Here is a 13,675-nt window from a genome sequence, read left to right as displayed (position 1 = left end):
GCAGTGGCACGTCTAAACATTAACCGTGAAAGAAGTTTCTGCATCACCACCACCATCTGAGTATAGTTAACATTACATCACTAACCTTAACATAATTTACCAGTGTCGTGCTCCTTCAAAAGTCTGACACATTCATTCTTAGCCTTTATTTTTCTAAATAAAGCTTTTGTCATAAAACAATCACAAAAATGGTGTCAGGGAGCACTCTCATACAGAGTCCAGGTTTTGATCTGTGGTGATTTTAGGAAGGGCTGTTGGTTTGGGCCTCTGTACCTTGGTCCCGTTCTGCCACCTTTTCTGTCCTGCTAGGTGAGACCAGTGCTGTCAGGGAGCGCTGGGAATGGATTTGGTCTGCAGCGATATTAAGGTGAGTGATACATGTCAAAGTGGGAGTACAGCAACAAGATGATCATAAGCTGTGCAGTTTCAGTGTGAAAACCATATAACCAGTAAGATGGGAGTTTTAGTTAAAAAAAACAACAACAACTTAATTATTTCCAAGTTAGTTTCACTGTAAACAGGTTGCTGTCAATTCTACAACTTACGCTTTGTAACGCTTTGACTAACCCTGCATCCAGTTGCCAAAATATAAAATAGAATAGTTAATAAATAAAGTTTTTATTGTTTGAAAACGTTTTAGTAATAGTTTTACTTTCAGAGTAAGACGACAGAGACATCCTAACATCTCCAATAAATAAAAAGCCTCACCAGGCTGGTTGTGCTGACAAACGATACAACGAAAGTCATTTCCTGCACATTCTTATTTTATTTTATTGCTTTGTACACTATCGCTTAAGTTCTTTTATTTCAGGTGACTTTTCCGTTTCTCCTAATTTAAAATTTTAGTGTGTATTAATTCGAATAAGTCTGACTTAAGAATTGAAATAAAATTCAATATAAAAAATTGGATATATCCTAATCCTGACACTGAGCGGAGAAAACTTTGAAAACTGGCTTTGGGATACGCGTATAGTTTCTGTTCTTTTTCTATAGCCTTATAAAAAATACCCCACACACCCAAAAGGAAAAGAAAAAAACGCTTTCAAAGTGTGAATCACTAATATCTCACTAATATTGTGTTGGATTTTTAGTCCTATGCACGCACACGGAAATGAAACAAGTACGTAAAGAAACCAAAAATGGGAAGGTCCTGGTATTAAAACCCTGAAAACGAAAACAAAACCGGGAAAATGAGCGTCATTTCCAATATTTTCTGTTTTCAGAACTACACGCTTGCAGCAGAAGCAGCGGCGCGTCCTCTCTTAGAGCCACTAAATCCTTAATTTTCGATCCCAAATATGGACTAGGAATGTCCAGGGTGACGTCTCGTGTCCGGGGAATGCGAGTTTGTAACCGCATTTATTTAACTACGCCTTCCTCGCTCTGAGGTCCTGGTAGGCATTACACAGGAAGAGAGCCGTGTTGGAAAAAAAAGAGACGGGACGCCCTCCTCCTCTTCCTCCTCCTCCTTCTGTTGGCGGATAACGGTGCCCAAGAAGTTATTCAGGACCGACGCAGACAATAGCGCCGAGACCTTCTATCCAGCTGTGATCCACGGTCATCACTACTGATTAATGGTGTCTGCGCTGTGTCACAAAGAGGGAAACAGTCGGCTGAGATCCTATCATGGAGGATTTGGGTGAGTATTACAGCTGCTCTTCGTTTCATGCCTTGTAACTACATGTTGAGATATCTTGAAGGGATCTGTGGGGAAGGGGTGGTGTGCCCAAACGGAGGAAATAAGGTCTATGTTGATTCTGGCAGTCATAGAGTACAGATCCCTGGCTTACAAGGACATGTAGAAAAGAGGGGCTGTAACATAAGGAGCAATGGAAAGCAGTAGGAAATACTTTTTAAAAAAAATGAGTGGTACAAGTTCCCAGTCAGCAACAGTGAGGAAATTTCTTATAATAACTCATACATGCCAATATTTTAGATGTTTGTAGAGCTGTGTTTTACCTTCATTGTGCAGGGGCACATACCCACAAATACATGCAGGTAACACATGAACCCGTGCACTGCTCTACATCTGCCCGACCTTCACTCGGGTCTTCCTGCACGGCCTGCAAATACAATAAAAAGCTCTGAAAATTCGATTTAAAGGGGTCCAGAGCAGGCATGTCCGTCCATTAACATTAACAAGTTATGGATGGATGGAGTGCCACATAATGTTGAAGAGAGTGTTTTCCATTTTGAAGGAATTGAAGACATGAGAGAAGACAGCATCAGAGAGCATCCCCCCCATTTCTGAATGATACTGGAAGCAAATGTCTTCTTTTCTCTAAAACAACATGATGGGAAGCTGACTCTGTGTCAGAAAATAGCTGTGTGTTGGAAAGGCCCTGAAATAGCCCGGGGCAATGCTGCTATTTGTAAAAGCCACAGAGTTCAAGGAAAATAGACATGGCTTTTGCCTCAGCTGCCCATTCTCTCTGGGAGTTTCTTCTGTTTTTTCACCAAGTACGCTTCAAGAGTGGAGCATTTGTGCTTCTCAAGCAACACGAGGAGGGGGAAAAAATGGCATGGTGTACACATCTGGGCACATCTGGATCGGATTGCACACGGTGACACGGAGGTGCTGGGCTTGAGCGCCATGTTTGAGAGTCTTGGCTTGCGCTGTCGTCCAACAGTGTTGTAAGTTTATGCATCGGATTTGGCGAGGCTTTCGGCGAGAGAGAGACCACTTGTTAGAGAGGCCTACGGCCAAGACAAACAAGTCTGCAGGCCGCTCTAAATATGGTCATAATTCCCATTGAGAGAAGTTCAGCTCCTTATATGTGCTGCTCAGCCTCTTCGAGTATGTGTGTGTGTGTGTGTCTGTGTGTGTGTGAGAGACACACAGCACAGCAGGGAGGTGGAGGGCCAGTAGTATATGCACACGGTTCTCACCGCATGGTCGTACCAGAAGTGTGAATCATCCGGGGTAGAAATGACCACAGCGGTGCGCTCGGGCCGGGCAAACTCAAGTTTTGTGACACATGGCCGAGCAGCGTAGGTTTAGAACATAGCACTTCACCAGATTCTGAATTAGAAATTCATGATTCATAATGTGACGAGCCTTGCGTAGCTGCTTGAGATGGGAAGTCACCCTGTGACGGTTTCTCCAAAGCCACGAATGAACTCTGACCTGCAGCTCGTAAATCAGCATGCAGAAAATGGACACGTCAAATTTCATCCATTAAATAGGCCGGAATTATCTGGCAGTGTGACTAAATGCTGTTCTTTTTCTACATCAATAACTAAGAAAACCAGTTGTGCAATGCTCGTCTGTCACACTGAGTCACAGCTGCAATACAAGAAAGAGTGTGATAATACTAGATGAAGCAGTTACTCCACATCTGAGGAGTGCCTGAGATGTGTCATCCGTGGCTTTGGGAGGAGGTTTCATGGAAAGACCATTCACCTGCTTCCAAGTAGTAATCAAGACTGGAAAACCTTATTGTTTTCTACAAAGCTCTGACTTGCATGACTCGTAATAATACAGAAGTACCAGAACCCCCCCAAGAAAGTACTTTTTTTTTTCTTTTAACCAAAATGTAATAGATATTGCATCACTGTAAACTGTTTACTGAAAACATTTGAAGGTCTTTTGAAGAAATTTGGAATTTTAAATATCCACCATCTGTTATCAGGATCCTCAGACCTAATTTACAAGCTTCCAAAGTTTTTTTAGATAAAGTGCTTTCGAACACTTTGCACGCTCTCACGTCGTACACCTGCACATTTCTAACATCTGCTGATGATGTCACAATGATGTTGTTATGGTTACGTTAGCTTGGGCTTTACAAATTGAGGACGTTAAGTTTGAGTTCTCAGGCATCCAGGTCCAGAAATTAAAGCAAGTGGACTTTTTACCATCCATCCATTCTTTTCCGATTATCCAGTTCAGAGTCTCGGGGCCCTTTAGCCTCTCCCAGCTGCCACAGGGTGAATGTTTTGCCTCCCCTGTAGCTGTTAAATACCTGGGACTCTCCGTCAGCTCTTGGATGAGAGGCAAAACATCTTCACAAACTAAGTCCAGATGCCTTTCTTCAAGCACTCGAGACAGGATGTTTGTCAGCCACATGATTGGATTTGTTTGTACACGGGATCAAAAGTCGGGATATTTTGTTGTCTGGCTTTGGCTAAGGAATTCTATCGATAAGCCTGTTTTCCATTCCTATCATGTTAAAGTGTTAAAATACAGTACAAAAAGCCTCTGTCTGGTAAAAAGTGTCACTCCTGTGTGCTTGACTTCAGTAACCCTGAGGTAACACAAGTCTTCTGTGTCAGTCTGGAACCAGCTTACAACTGGACTGACCTTTCTTATTTATTTTAACTTCTTGGAAGGGAAGGCCAAAATTTTCATTTTGATAATATAAAAGTAAAAAAAAAAGGGACTGGTACCCTTTCAGGACTCACAATAAATGGTTGCTATGTCATTACACATACATGGTAAACCACTGTTACTCATATGAAGTCCTCTTTCATCTTCAGTCTGCTTCGGTTGCTTGTCAGGATAAGTGATGTCACACAGCTGTAGATGCTAACACTTGAGTGAGTTTAGTTTCTGTGCAGCTTCTACTTCAGAGTGAGCGTGTGAGTGTGTGTGGGCGGAGGAGTGGACTCAGATATCAGCTGCCAAACACTCTTCCTCCTCTGCTTCCTTTCCACACTGGCATGTTTAGAATATGAATGCAGGAACGCTTGAGCGTCTGAGCGACCTCACCGTCAGTGGACTATCTCTGAGCTGCGCCGGTTCTGACTGTCCTGTCCTCTGAGTGACGAGCGTCCGCCAGCGCTCGCTGTCCTCTGTGTTGTGTCTCGGTGTGTGGGCTGAGTTGCTGCTGCTGTATTGGTCACAAAAGGCTGTCTGTGTCTCCTCAGGAGTGCCTGAGCCGCTTAACTACCCTCTCAGTCCTCGTATTGTTGTGTTTGGTACGTAGCTGCCTGTGCATGCGTTTGTATGTGTTTCGTCTCGTCTGTCGTTTAACTCAACTTAATACCTTCTTGTCATGCAGCGTAATACTTTGCATGCTTTTTAAATTACTTTCTTAACTTGAATCTCTTGATTGACTTTTAATACTTGGTAAATAAACTTGGCACCATTAGTGACAACCATGAATGTTTGTGACATGAAATGTGGCTTCTGTGGTGCTACAGAAACTTCTCTCTCCCTTCCAGATGCCCTCCTTGCTGATCTGGAGAACACAGGCTCCCCTTTACCTCGGTGTCCCGTCCTGCTCACCTCTGACCCGCCTCAAAATGCCGATCCCACCACCCAGGACCCGGCCCAGAGCCGGCCGCCGCCTCCTGCATACACCCCGCAGCAGGTGGTCAATCCGGGCCACGTTCATACCAGTTTTCTTTCTTCCTGATTATGCCGAGGCTTTGATAAAGTTTGTTTGATCACTCGTCTGTTTTGTCTCTTAGACCGTTTCTTCAGCAATGAAGACTACACAGAACTCCACCCCTGACAAATTATACAGGTAACTCCTTCATAGATGTCTTTTTCCATTGCTCACAGGATCACCGGCAAATTCATTACTTGTTCTGCTGTTTGTAAACACAAATATCTAAACAGCCAATCACACGGCAGCAACTCAGTGTATTTTGGCATGTAGACATGTTTCCAGCACTTTGTTAAATCTACGCCTCACAGAATTAAAGCAGTTCTGAAGGACCTGAACTAGCGTGGAGTACCTAATAAAAGAAGAATTAACTGTATGACATGTAATTCTGAGCCAGGTTTAAGGCATCTAAATTTCCTGCTGCTTTTAGCCTTGTTCAAAATACCACAAGCCAACACATCATCATTATTGTTTTGGCTCTTTCCTCTAAATTGCCCAGCTGAAGGTGATCAGACCTCAGCTTGTGTCCAGATGGCTTGCTACCTGTTTGTTCCATGGTTTTCCTCTCTTGCCACAGCCATCTCGAGGCTCTCTCTACCACATGTGGGGTGTTGCAGATTCCTCAGTTTTCCCTCGATGCCCAGTGTAATGAAATCCAAGGACAGCAGCTTCCCTGCTTTCAGCTATCTGCTCGTACTTAGGGAGCTTCTTCTTAAAGACCCACCAAAGCAATAATCCTGGGCAGGTGTTAGCCTCTAGCATAATGAAACACCCCAAGGACTCTAACACAACAGCAACTGGTTTCCGCCAGTTGGGTGTGATGATCTGATGAAAATGTGTTTGTTCTAATCCACCAGCAGCTGCCGGTCCCAGATGTGCTAGCTGATGATAATGGCTTCTTTTCCATTGGGTGACCCTCAGGACTTAATCAGGGTGCCTAAAGTGTCCCTCTGTCTCAGGGAAGCAGCTCAGCATGTGCTGCAGAGTTGCACATTTTGAGCACAGCTGGCATGTGAAGTTTTGATGGACTGGGATAGAGTGTTTTACACGGAGAGATAGTGTGTCAGCATGTTGATGTATGAACCCAAACCCTGTTAGGAATCTCATTCATTTTCTTTACATCACTCTTTGCAAAGCAATGTGTGGTTTTTAAGCAAGCGAGAGAATTCTCCTCCTCGCATAACGAGTCCAACAACATTGTTTATACTTTGTTTTTTTTAATGCCTTTTATTGTTAATATTATCTGTCTCCCTGCAGCACAGTGTGTAAACCGCGCTCTCCCCGAAGCGCAGATCCTCCTCTGGCCTTCTCTTCCTCCTCGCTGCTGGGGGGAGGTCTGAGTGAACTGGACCATCTGCTACAGGAACTCAACGCCACCCAGTTTAACATCACAGGTTAGCATGTGTGCGTGTGTTTTAAATCCTCGTGTTTAAATCAGATTTCTTATCTATGATCCTGTTTTGTTGTTAGATGAGATCCTGGCTCAGTTCCCTTCTTCTAAGAAAGATGAGAGGGATAATATCAAGGATAAAGCACCAACCTCCTCCTCCAGGTACCAAATCCACAGGGAAATAAGAGAGTATAATCTGTCTGAGTATCACTGTATACGACTGAGGAAGTAGGTCTGTTTTATGCAAACGCACCCCTTTAAAATCTGCTTACATTTAAAAACCTGCAGTATTATTTTTTTATTGCAAGTAAAAATCCATATTTGCACATGTGCGAGTGTGCAGCATTTTAGCATGTTTCTGATCATGTGTGTAATCTGTGGGTTTGATTTCGGTGTTTTAGCTCTGCGAAGCCTTCTGCAACATCGGCCACATTGGAACTGGACAAGCTGATGGCTTCGCTGTCTGACTTCAGAGTCCAGAGCACCGTAAGAGTCACCCACAGCTGCATGAAAATGCTAACCTGTCAACTTTTTACTTGTAAATTCACAGCGGCGCTCACTATATGACTTTTACAGAATGCTAATATTAGTGTTGGATCCCTGTAGAGGTTGAGTTGACTTCATAAGGGCTACACTGTTACTGTGCAGCCTGCTGGCCACAGCACATGCCTGCTGGTACAGATCAGTCACCAGATATGGCTTGTGGATGAAAATTAGTCCTGGTCTTAATTTTTCCAGAGTCTAAAATAGCTTCAGATTGTCAGTAGTCAGCTTAAAGATCAGCTTTTGGAACAGCGTATAATCTAGTTCTCTCCTTTTTGGTGAGTCGGCTTGCGAGCAGAGCAGGCAGTTCTGTCATTATAAGGCTGTTTAGTTTCAGTATGCAGTCCAGCTGTGAGTGATAAACAAGACTGCTGTGGGAACAGAGTCTTAAAAAGGAAACGTCTCCACTGCATATCCATGACTAACCAGGCTAAAGTCTCCAGGCAGAGCAGAGAGACATGTGTAGAGCCTTGGCTCAAACTATGTGCAGTATTGTTATGATTTGACTTTTCCTCACATTGGTTTCTTCCAAACAAATTAATTTCCACCATCTGTGGAGTGATGATAAACTCCCAAAGAATTAACATCATAAGGACTCTGTGCTTTGTCTTCTCTCAGCCAGCTGCGCCTGTCACTCCAGCGCCCGTTACAGCATCACCGCAGCAGCCGGCCGCTGCCCCTCCTCAGCCTCCTTCATCAGGAGGCTCACTGGACAGCATGCTGGGGCTCCTCCAATCAGACCTGACCCGACAAGGAGTGCAAACGTCCTCTAAGGGGAACTGCTCAGCCTGCCAAAAGCCGGTTGTCGGACAGGTGAGCAGTCAGAATATATCTGTCAGACATGTAATGAGGAAGACCCTCACTTGAGTTGACCTGGCTGTTTGTGCAGGTGGTGACAGCTCTGGGGAAGGTGTGGCACCCCGAGCACTTCGTGTGCACCGAGTGTGAGACGGAGCTGGGCAGTCGAAACTTCTTCGAGAAGGACGGGCGGCCGTACTGCGAGCCGGACTACTTCACGCTGTTCTCCCCTCACTGCGCGCACTGCAACAAACCCATACTGAACGTGAGCCGCTGAGATGGGAACATGTTTCTGTTACTCAACTCTGAGCTTATTTAAAGAGCTCAGATCGATATCACAGCCCACCTAAAGCTCTGTAACTTTCTCTTTTTTTCACTTTAATCGTTGTGTAGAAAATGGTCACGGCTCTGGACAAGAACTGGCACCCAGAGTGTTTCTGCTGTGTGAAGTGCAGCCGCGCCTTTGGAGAGGAAGGTAATGGGTGGTGCTGTTAATTCCTGTCAGGGGTAACAATACATTGCAGTCAGGCCACACTTACATGAAGCCCTTTATACCATACATCCATTAGCATTCAGACAGCATTTTATAATGTTATTGAAAGTTTTATACTATATATATTTCAGGAAATTCCTACCTTTTGCGGTAAATAAAGCACATCTTATCTCATTTATTAAATTATTAGATTATTTTAAACATTACAATCAGTTTCAGAGTTTATAATAACTTACAGTTTGCACTTCGAGACCCTAGAACATTTGATTTTAACCTTACATTAAAAAAGGCTACATCCTGTCTGAATGTTTCATGACTAGTGGGGTCGTGACAGATATTCAGACATTTGCACAAATTTACTAATTTTTTGAAAAGATAACAAAGTTGCAGTGTCCATGACTGTAGGCGGCCATGTTTTTGTATCTACGTTCATATCACGTTATATAACTGAAGGGTTTAAGGCCACACCTCTTAATCTTTGAATGCTGGTGTATAACCATGCAGTCTGTCGTTGCAACATTTGTAAAGGAATGCGTCGTTCTAAAGAACTCGTCGAATTCAATTCAATTCAATTCAATTTTATTTATATAGCGCCAAATCACAACATAAGTCGCCTCAAGGCGCTTCATAGATACAGAGAAAAACCCAACAATCATATGACCCCCTATGAGCAAACACTTTGGCAACAGTGGGAAGGAAAAACTCCCTTTTAACAGGAAGAAACCTCCAGCAGAACCAGGCTCAGGGAGGGGGGTGACTGGTTAGGGTGAGAGAAGGAAGACGGGATAAAGACATGCTGTGGAAGAGAGACAGAGGTTAATAACAGATATAATTCAATGCAGAGAGGTCTATTAATACATAGTGAGTGAGAAAGGTGACTGGAAAGGAAAAACTCAATGCATCATGGGAATCCCCCGGCAGCCTATGTCTATGTGAATTCAAGAGGTCAGATTGTGAAATTTCCTCCCTCCTCAGATATTCCACCATCGAGTTTACGTGGTGCTTATTTAAAAGTGAAAGTATTTAGGAACCACAGCAGCTCAGCCATGAACTGACAGATCAGGCAAAGTTGCTGAGGAGCAACAAGATCGGCGACGCTCTGCTGTCTCAGTAACTGCAGAGTGGAATTAACATCAGCACTGACACTGTGTGCTGGGAGCTTCATGGCATGGTAGAGTTTTAAAATATATTTGCAGAGACAGGGATGGACTGACAGTAGTTTTCAGAAGTATTCCTGAAGCCAAGCAGCAATCTTGTCATTTTTGTAAGGCAGAACTACTTAAGGGTCAGAAGATAACAGCACTTTGTTTTTGAGGTTGCCCACAGAGATTTCTTCTGTGAGTTTTTTTTATTGACATTGTGCAAGTTAACTGATATACCACACCTTACATTCCTTTTAATTTGTAAAAACTTTGGATACATTATTCCTAAATTGTCTGTGCAGGTTCTCAGTGATTTGGTTCATGATAGTGTTAAGAGCTTGAAAATTGGTTTAAATGACCACTTTCAACATCTGACAATTTGTCTTTGTGCTGTTTTCAAATATGAGGTCGAAAACATTAGCAAATCTCTGCATTCCGCTTTTATTTCCAGTTTACACGGTTTCCTAACTCTTTTTGGGATCGGGGTTATATCGGCAGTTTCACTCTGCCGTGAATTTCGAGGCAAAACACTGAGTCTCTGTATTTCCTTGGCAAGAAAATGGCCAAATTTAAAGCAGCACGAGCTCTGAGATGGAAAAATACAGCCGGCCGTTGTTAGTTCAGATCAATAAAATGTAATGTTGCACAAACCGCAGTCACAAAGAGAAGGTTTGGACTGATTTTCCTTTTTAAATCTGTGATATTATACAGTAAATCTGACATTTATCAAAAGAGCTCTTGAGCTGAGTCAAACTGTGGCGATGTCCTCTGCAGGTTTCCATGACCGTGAGGGCCAGCAGTACTGCCAGCAGTGCTTCTTGACTCTGTTTGCTTCCCGCTGTCAAGGCTGCAGCCAGCCCATCCTGGAAAACTACATCTCAGCTCTAAACTCTCTCTGGCACCCACAGTGCTTTGTATGTCGGGTGAGTGTTGCATTTTACTTGATCAAGAGTTGCAGCATTAATTGATGCGTTAGGCTTACGGGTCGTTTCAGGTTAATCTGCTCTGAAAAAGGTCAGAAAGGTTGGAGAACACCATGAGAGTTTATGAGGAGATTAAGAGGAATTTACATCCTTTAATACCAAGGAAGTCCCTTTTCAAAATAAAGTTAAAATACCTTTATTTTCACAGCCAGGTTACGTCTAACCTAGACAATAAAAAGACTATTGGTGATAGAATAGCAGAACACAAATATGCCACATGCACAGGTAAGACATTACCAGGACTTTTATATTAACACTGGCCACATCTGTCTTTTACTGCAAAGATGTGGCAGACGAAGGCGTCTTAATTAAAGGGAAGCTTTTCTGGATTTATAAATAACAGCTTGCTAAATGTCATGGCTTAAACGGTACCTCAGTTTTACTTATTTCTCCTAACCTTTATTTGCCTTTATAAATGCATTTATGTCGTCTATGTTTGCTGCTGCTCTCTGTTCTCCTTCTTGCCTGATTTCAGCTGAATTTGGATGAATGCTTGGAGACTGCTCCTGTTGGTGGAGCATCACTAGAAAAGATTCAGTGTGTTCGTGGTCGTGTGTCGAAACAGGGTTTTGTTTTGTTTTTTAGCTTAAACACAACCTTGCTGTGAAAATAAATGCATTTAATGATATATTTCCTGTCCTAGGAGCACCTCAAATAGAAGTGAGTTGATTCAGTGATTGATTTTTTTCTTTGTAAGGCCGATTCTAAATTTCCCAGATTGAACATCTATGAGACCAGTGAGCTCATATTTATCCTTTGAGGAGTCTCCTAACCCACAGCTGACACACTGAATCTGCTCCGTGGCAAATAGATCACGATGGCTGTGCAATGAAACCTCAATGAGGAAGTTCATGCAAAAAACAAAACACAAATAAGCTGGAATTATGTCATGGGAAAGTTGTCATTTCACATGAAAACGCTGTAATTAGAGTTGCATGAGTCAGCGTTGTGACTAGGTCTCGCTGTGTCGCTTCCTCTCGTTTCCAGGAGTGCTACAGCCCCTTCGTCAACGGCAGCTTTTTCGAGCACGAGGGCAAGCCGCTGTGCGAGGCCCACTACCACCAGTCCCGCGGCAGCATGTGTCAGGCCTGCCAGCAGCCCATCCTGGGGCGCTGCGTCACCGCAATGGGGGCCAAATTCCACCCGCATCACCTCGTGTGTCACTTCTGCCTGAAGCCGCTGAGCAAAGGCTGCTTCAAGGAGCAGGAGAACAAACCCTACTGCCACCCCTGCTTCATCAAGCTCTTTGGTTGAGGGCCCAGCAGGTCTTCGCCAGCCTGCCCTGAGAAGAAGCCCTAATGTGACTCTCAGTTCTCTCTTTTTTTTTCATTTTTTTGTTACTGTGGGAGTTAGGGCGGAGCTGGACTCTTTGTAAATTTTGAAGAATATCTGAGTCAGCAGAGAGATGAGGAGGAAGACAGAATCATCCAACCCAAACCAGCCCTATTTTATTTTAACCATGGACTTTCAGTGCAAGGTTACAAACTTTATCACGGCTCAGAAACAAAAACACAGTGTGTTTAAATGAAATGAAAATTACGTTTTGCTACCAGGTGTAAAAAGAAGCATACATTTATACATCATTTGAGAATTTTTCCTGTTGTGCAAGGAAATCCCCTTTTAATATATTTGCTTTGTATTGCAGAAATTATCCACGTCACTGCAACTGCATTTTTATACCGTATGCTGACTGCTACATTTGTTTGTTTTTTCATTATTCATTCACTATTGCGCTGTGCAAAATGCCAAAAATGATTCCAAAGAATAAAATGAAAGCGAACGCGACTTGTTTTTGAGTGTTGATGTTTCTTTAAATTCACACGAGTCAGCTTTAAAAATAAAAAGCTCCTCTGCAGAAAGAAATATTTGATCTACTCCACTATTGGCAAGAACCTGGTGACAGTGGGAAGGAAAATCTGCCTCTTAATAGAAGAAACCTCCAGCAGAAGCAGTTGGTTGTGATAAAAGTCTGGTGAGAAAATTTACAAGCATCAGGCATAAGAAGATAAAGATTATTGATAGGTTATACGATTGGATGTTGAAAGGGCAGTTTGATAATTTTATTTTTATTTTTCAGTCATAAGTTTGTGTATGATAAGCAGTTGATTTATACAGAATTACTGTAAGTCATTTGCTGTGCAGGGTGAGACGGTAAATACTTTAGTTTTTGACTCCTTTACAATAAATAGAGGAGAAATATACACTCACCAGCTAAGTACACCTAGCTTTGTGAGATGGCACAATAACCAGCTGGAAGCAGAATGCAGAAGATGGTACACTGTGGTGATAAAAGGATGGAGATAGTCAGGAATGATACTCAGGTGGGCTGTGATGTTTAAACGATGCTCAATTTCTACTGAGACCTAACATGTTCCAAGATATCCACCACAACGTTACAACACCTGCATCACTTATGGAAGGCAGGATGGATCCACGCCTTCATGGTAGTTACACCAAATTCTGACCCTACCATCTGAATGTCACAGCAGAAATTTCACTATGTGTTATGCCTGTATAACTATGCATGTGACGAATAAAGAACCTTGAACCTTGAAAGTGAAGCTTCCTGTTCTTAGCTGACCAGACTGGGACCCAGTGTGGTCTTCTGCTGCTATAGCCCATCTGTTCACCTGCATACCTTAGTTGCAACAGCTGAACTCTGACATCAAAATAGGCATAAAGTTATTTTCACACAACAAGCGGCTCCTCACTGGAAATTTTCTCCTTTTCAAACTGTTCTCTGTGAGCCCTAAAGGCAGTTATGTGGGGAAAACCCAGTAGATCATCAGTTTCTGAAACACCCAGACGAACCCATTATGTTTAAAGTCACTTAAATCGTCTTTCTGATCCTCAGTTTGAGGGTTGAATATGTCTACATTCACAAAAGCATGTTGCCACATGATTGCTGGATATTTACGTTAATGAGCAGCTGTACAGCTGTACCTAATAAAATGGACACGGAGTAAATAAACGTTGCAGTCCTTTAAAATGTCTGC

At 42.9% G+C, this 13,675-nt stretch overlaps 1 protein-coding gene across 2 annotated transcripts; it reads left to right on the top strand.

The window, feature by feature from the left end:
* Positions 1 to 1,250: 1,250 nt before the first annotated feature.
* On the top strand, positions 1,251 to 12,464 carry LOC147323290 (transforming growth factor beta-1-induced transcript 1 protein-like). Of its 2 annotated transcripts, XM_086303575.1 has the most exons (12): positions 1,251 to 1,639; positions 4,867 to 4,917; positions 5,164 to 5,312; positions 5,413 to 5,468; positions 6,588 to 6,724; positions 6,801 to 6,882; positions 7,122 to 7,206; positions 7,882 to 8,076; positions 8,153 to 8,326; positions 8,455 to 8,536; positions 10,471 to 10,619; positions 11,667 to 12,464. In XM_086303575.1, the coding sequence occupies exons 1-12, from the start codon at positions 1,627 to 1,629 to the stop codon at positions 11,931 to 11,933; spliced, it is 1,440 nt and encodes a 479-aa protein (XP_086159701.1). In that variant the 5' UTR covers positions 1,251 to 1,626; the 3' UTR covers positions 11,934 to 12,464. The 2 variants fall into 2 exon arrangements, with proteins under 2 accessions (XP_086159701.1, XP_086159702.1); XM_086303576.1 differs by lacking the exon at positions 4,867 to 4,917 and having other exon boundaries at positions 1,254 to 1,639.
* Positions 12,465 to 13,675: the final 1,211 nt, after the last annotated feature.

This window comes from Aulonocara sp. 'chitande type north' Nkhata Bay, linkage group LG8 (genome assembly GCF_057382095.1).
Source record: "Aulonocara sp. 'chitande type north' Nkhata Bay isolate Kocher_YH1m ecotype deep benthic linkage group LG8, A_spYH_male_GT1.1, whole genome shotgun sequence".
Classification (NCBI taxonomy): domain Eukaryota; kingdom Metazoa; phylum Chordata; class Actinopteri; order Cichliformes; family Cichlidae; genus Aulonocara; species Aulonocara sp. 'chitande type north' Nkhata Bay.
This window is presented reverse-complemented; position numbering and strand designations above follow the sequence as displayed.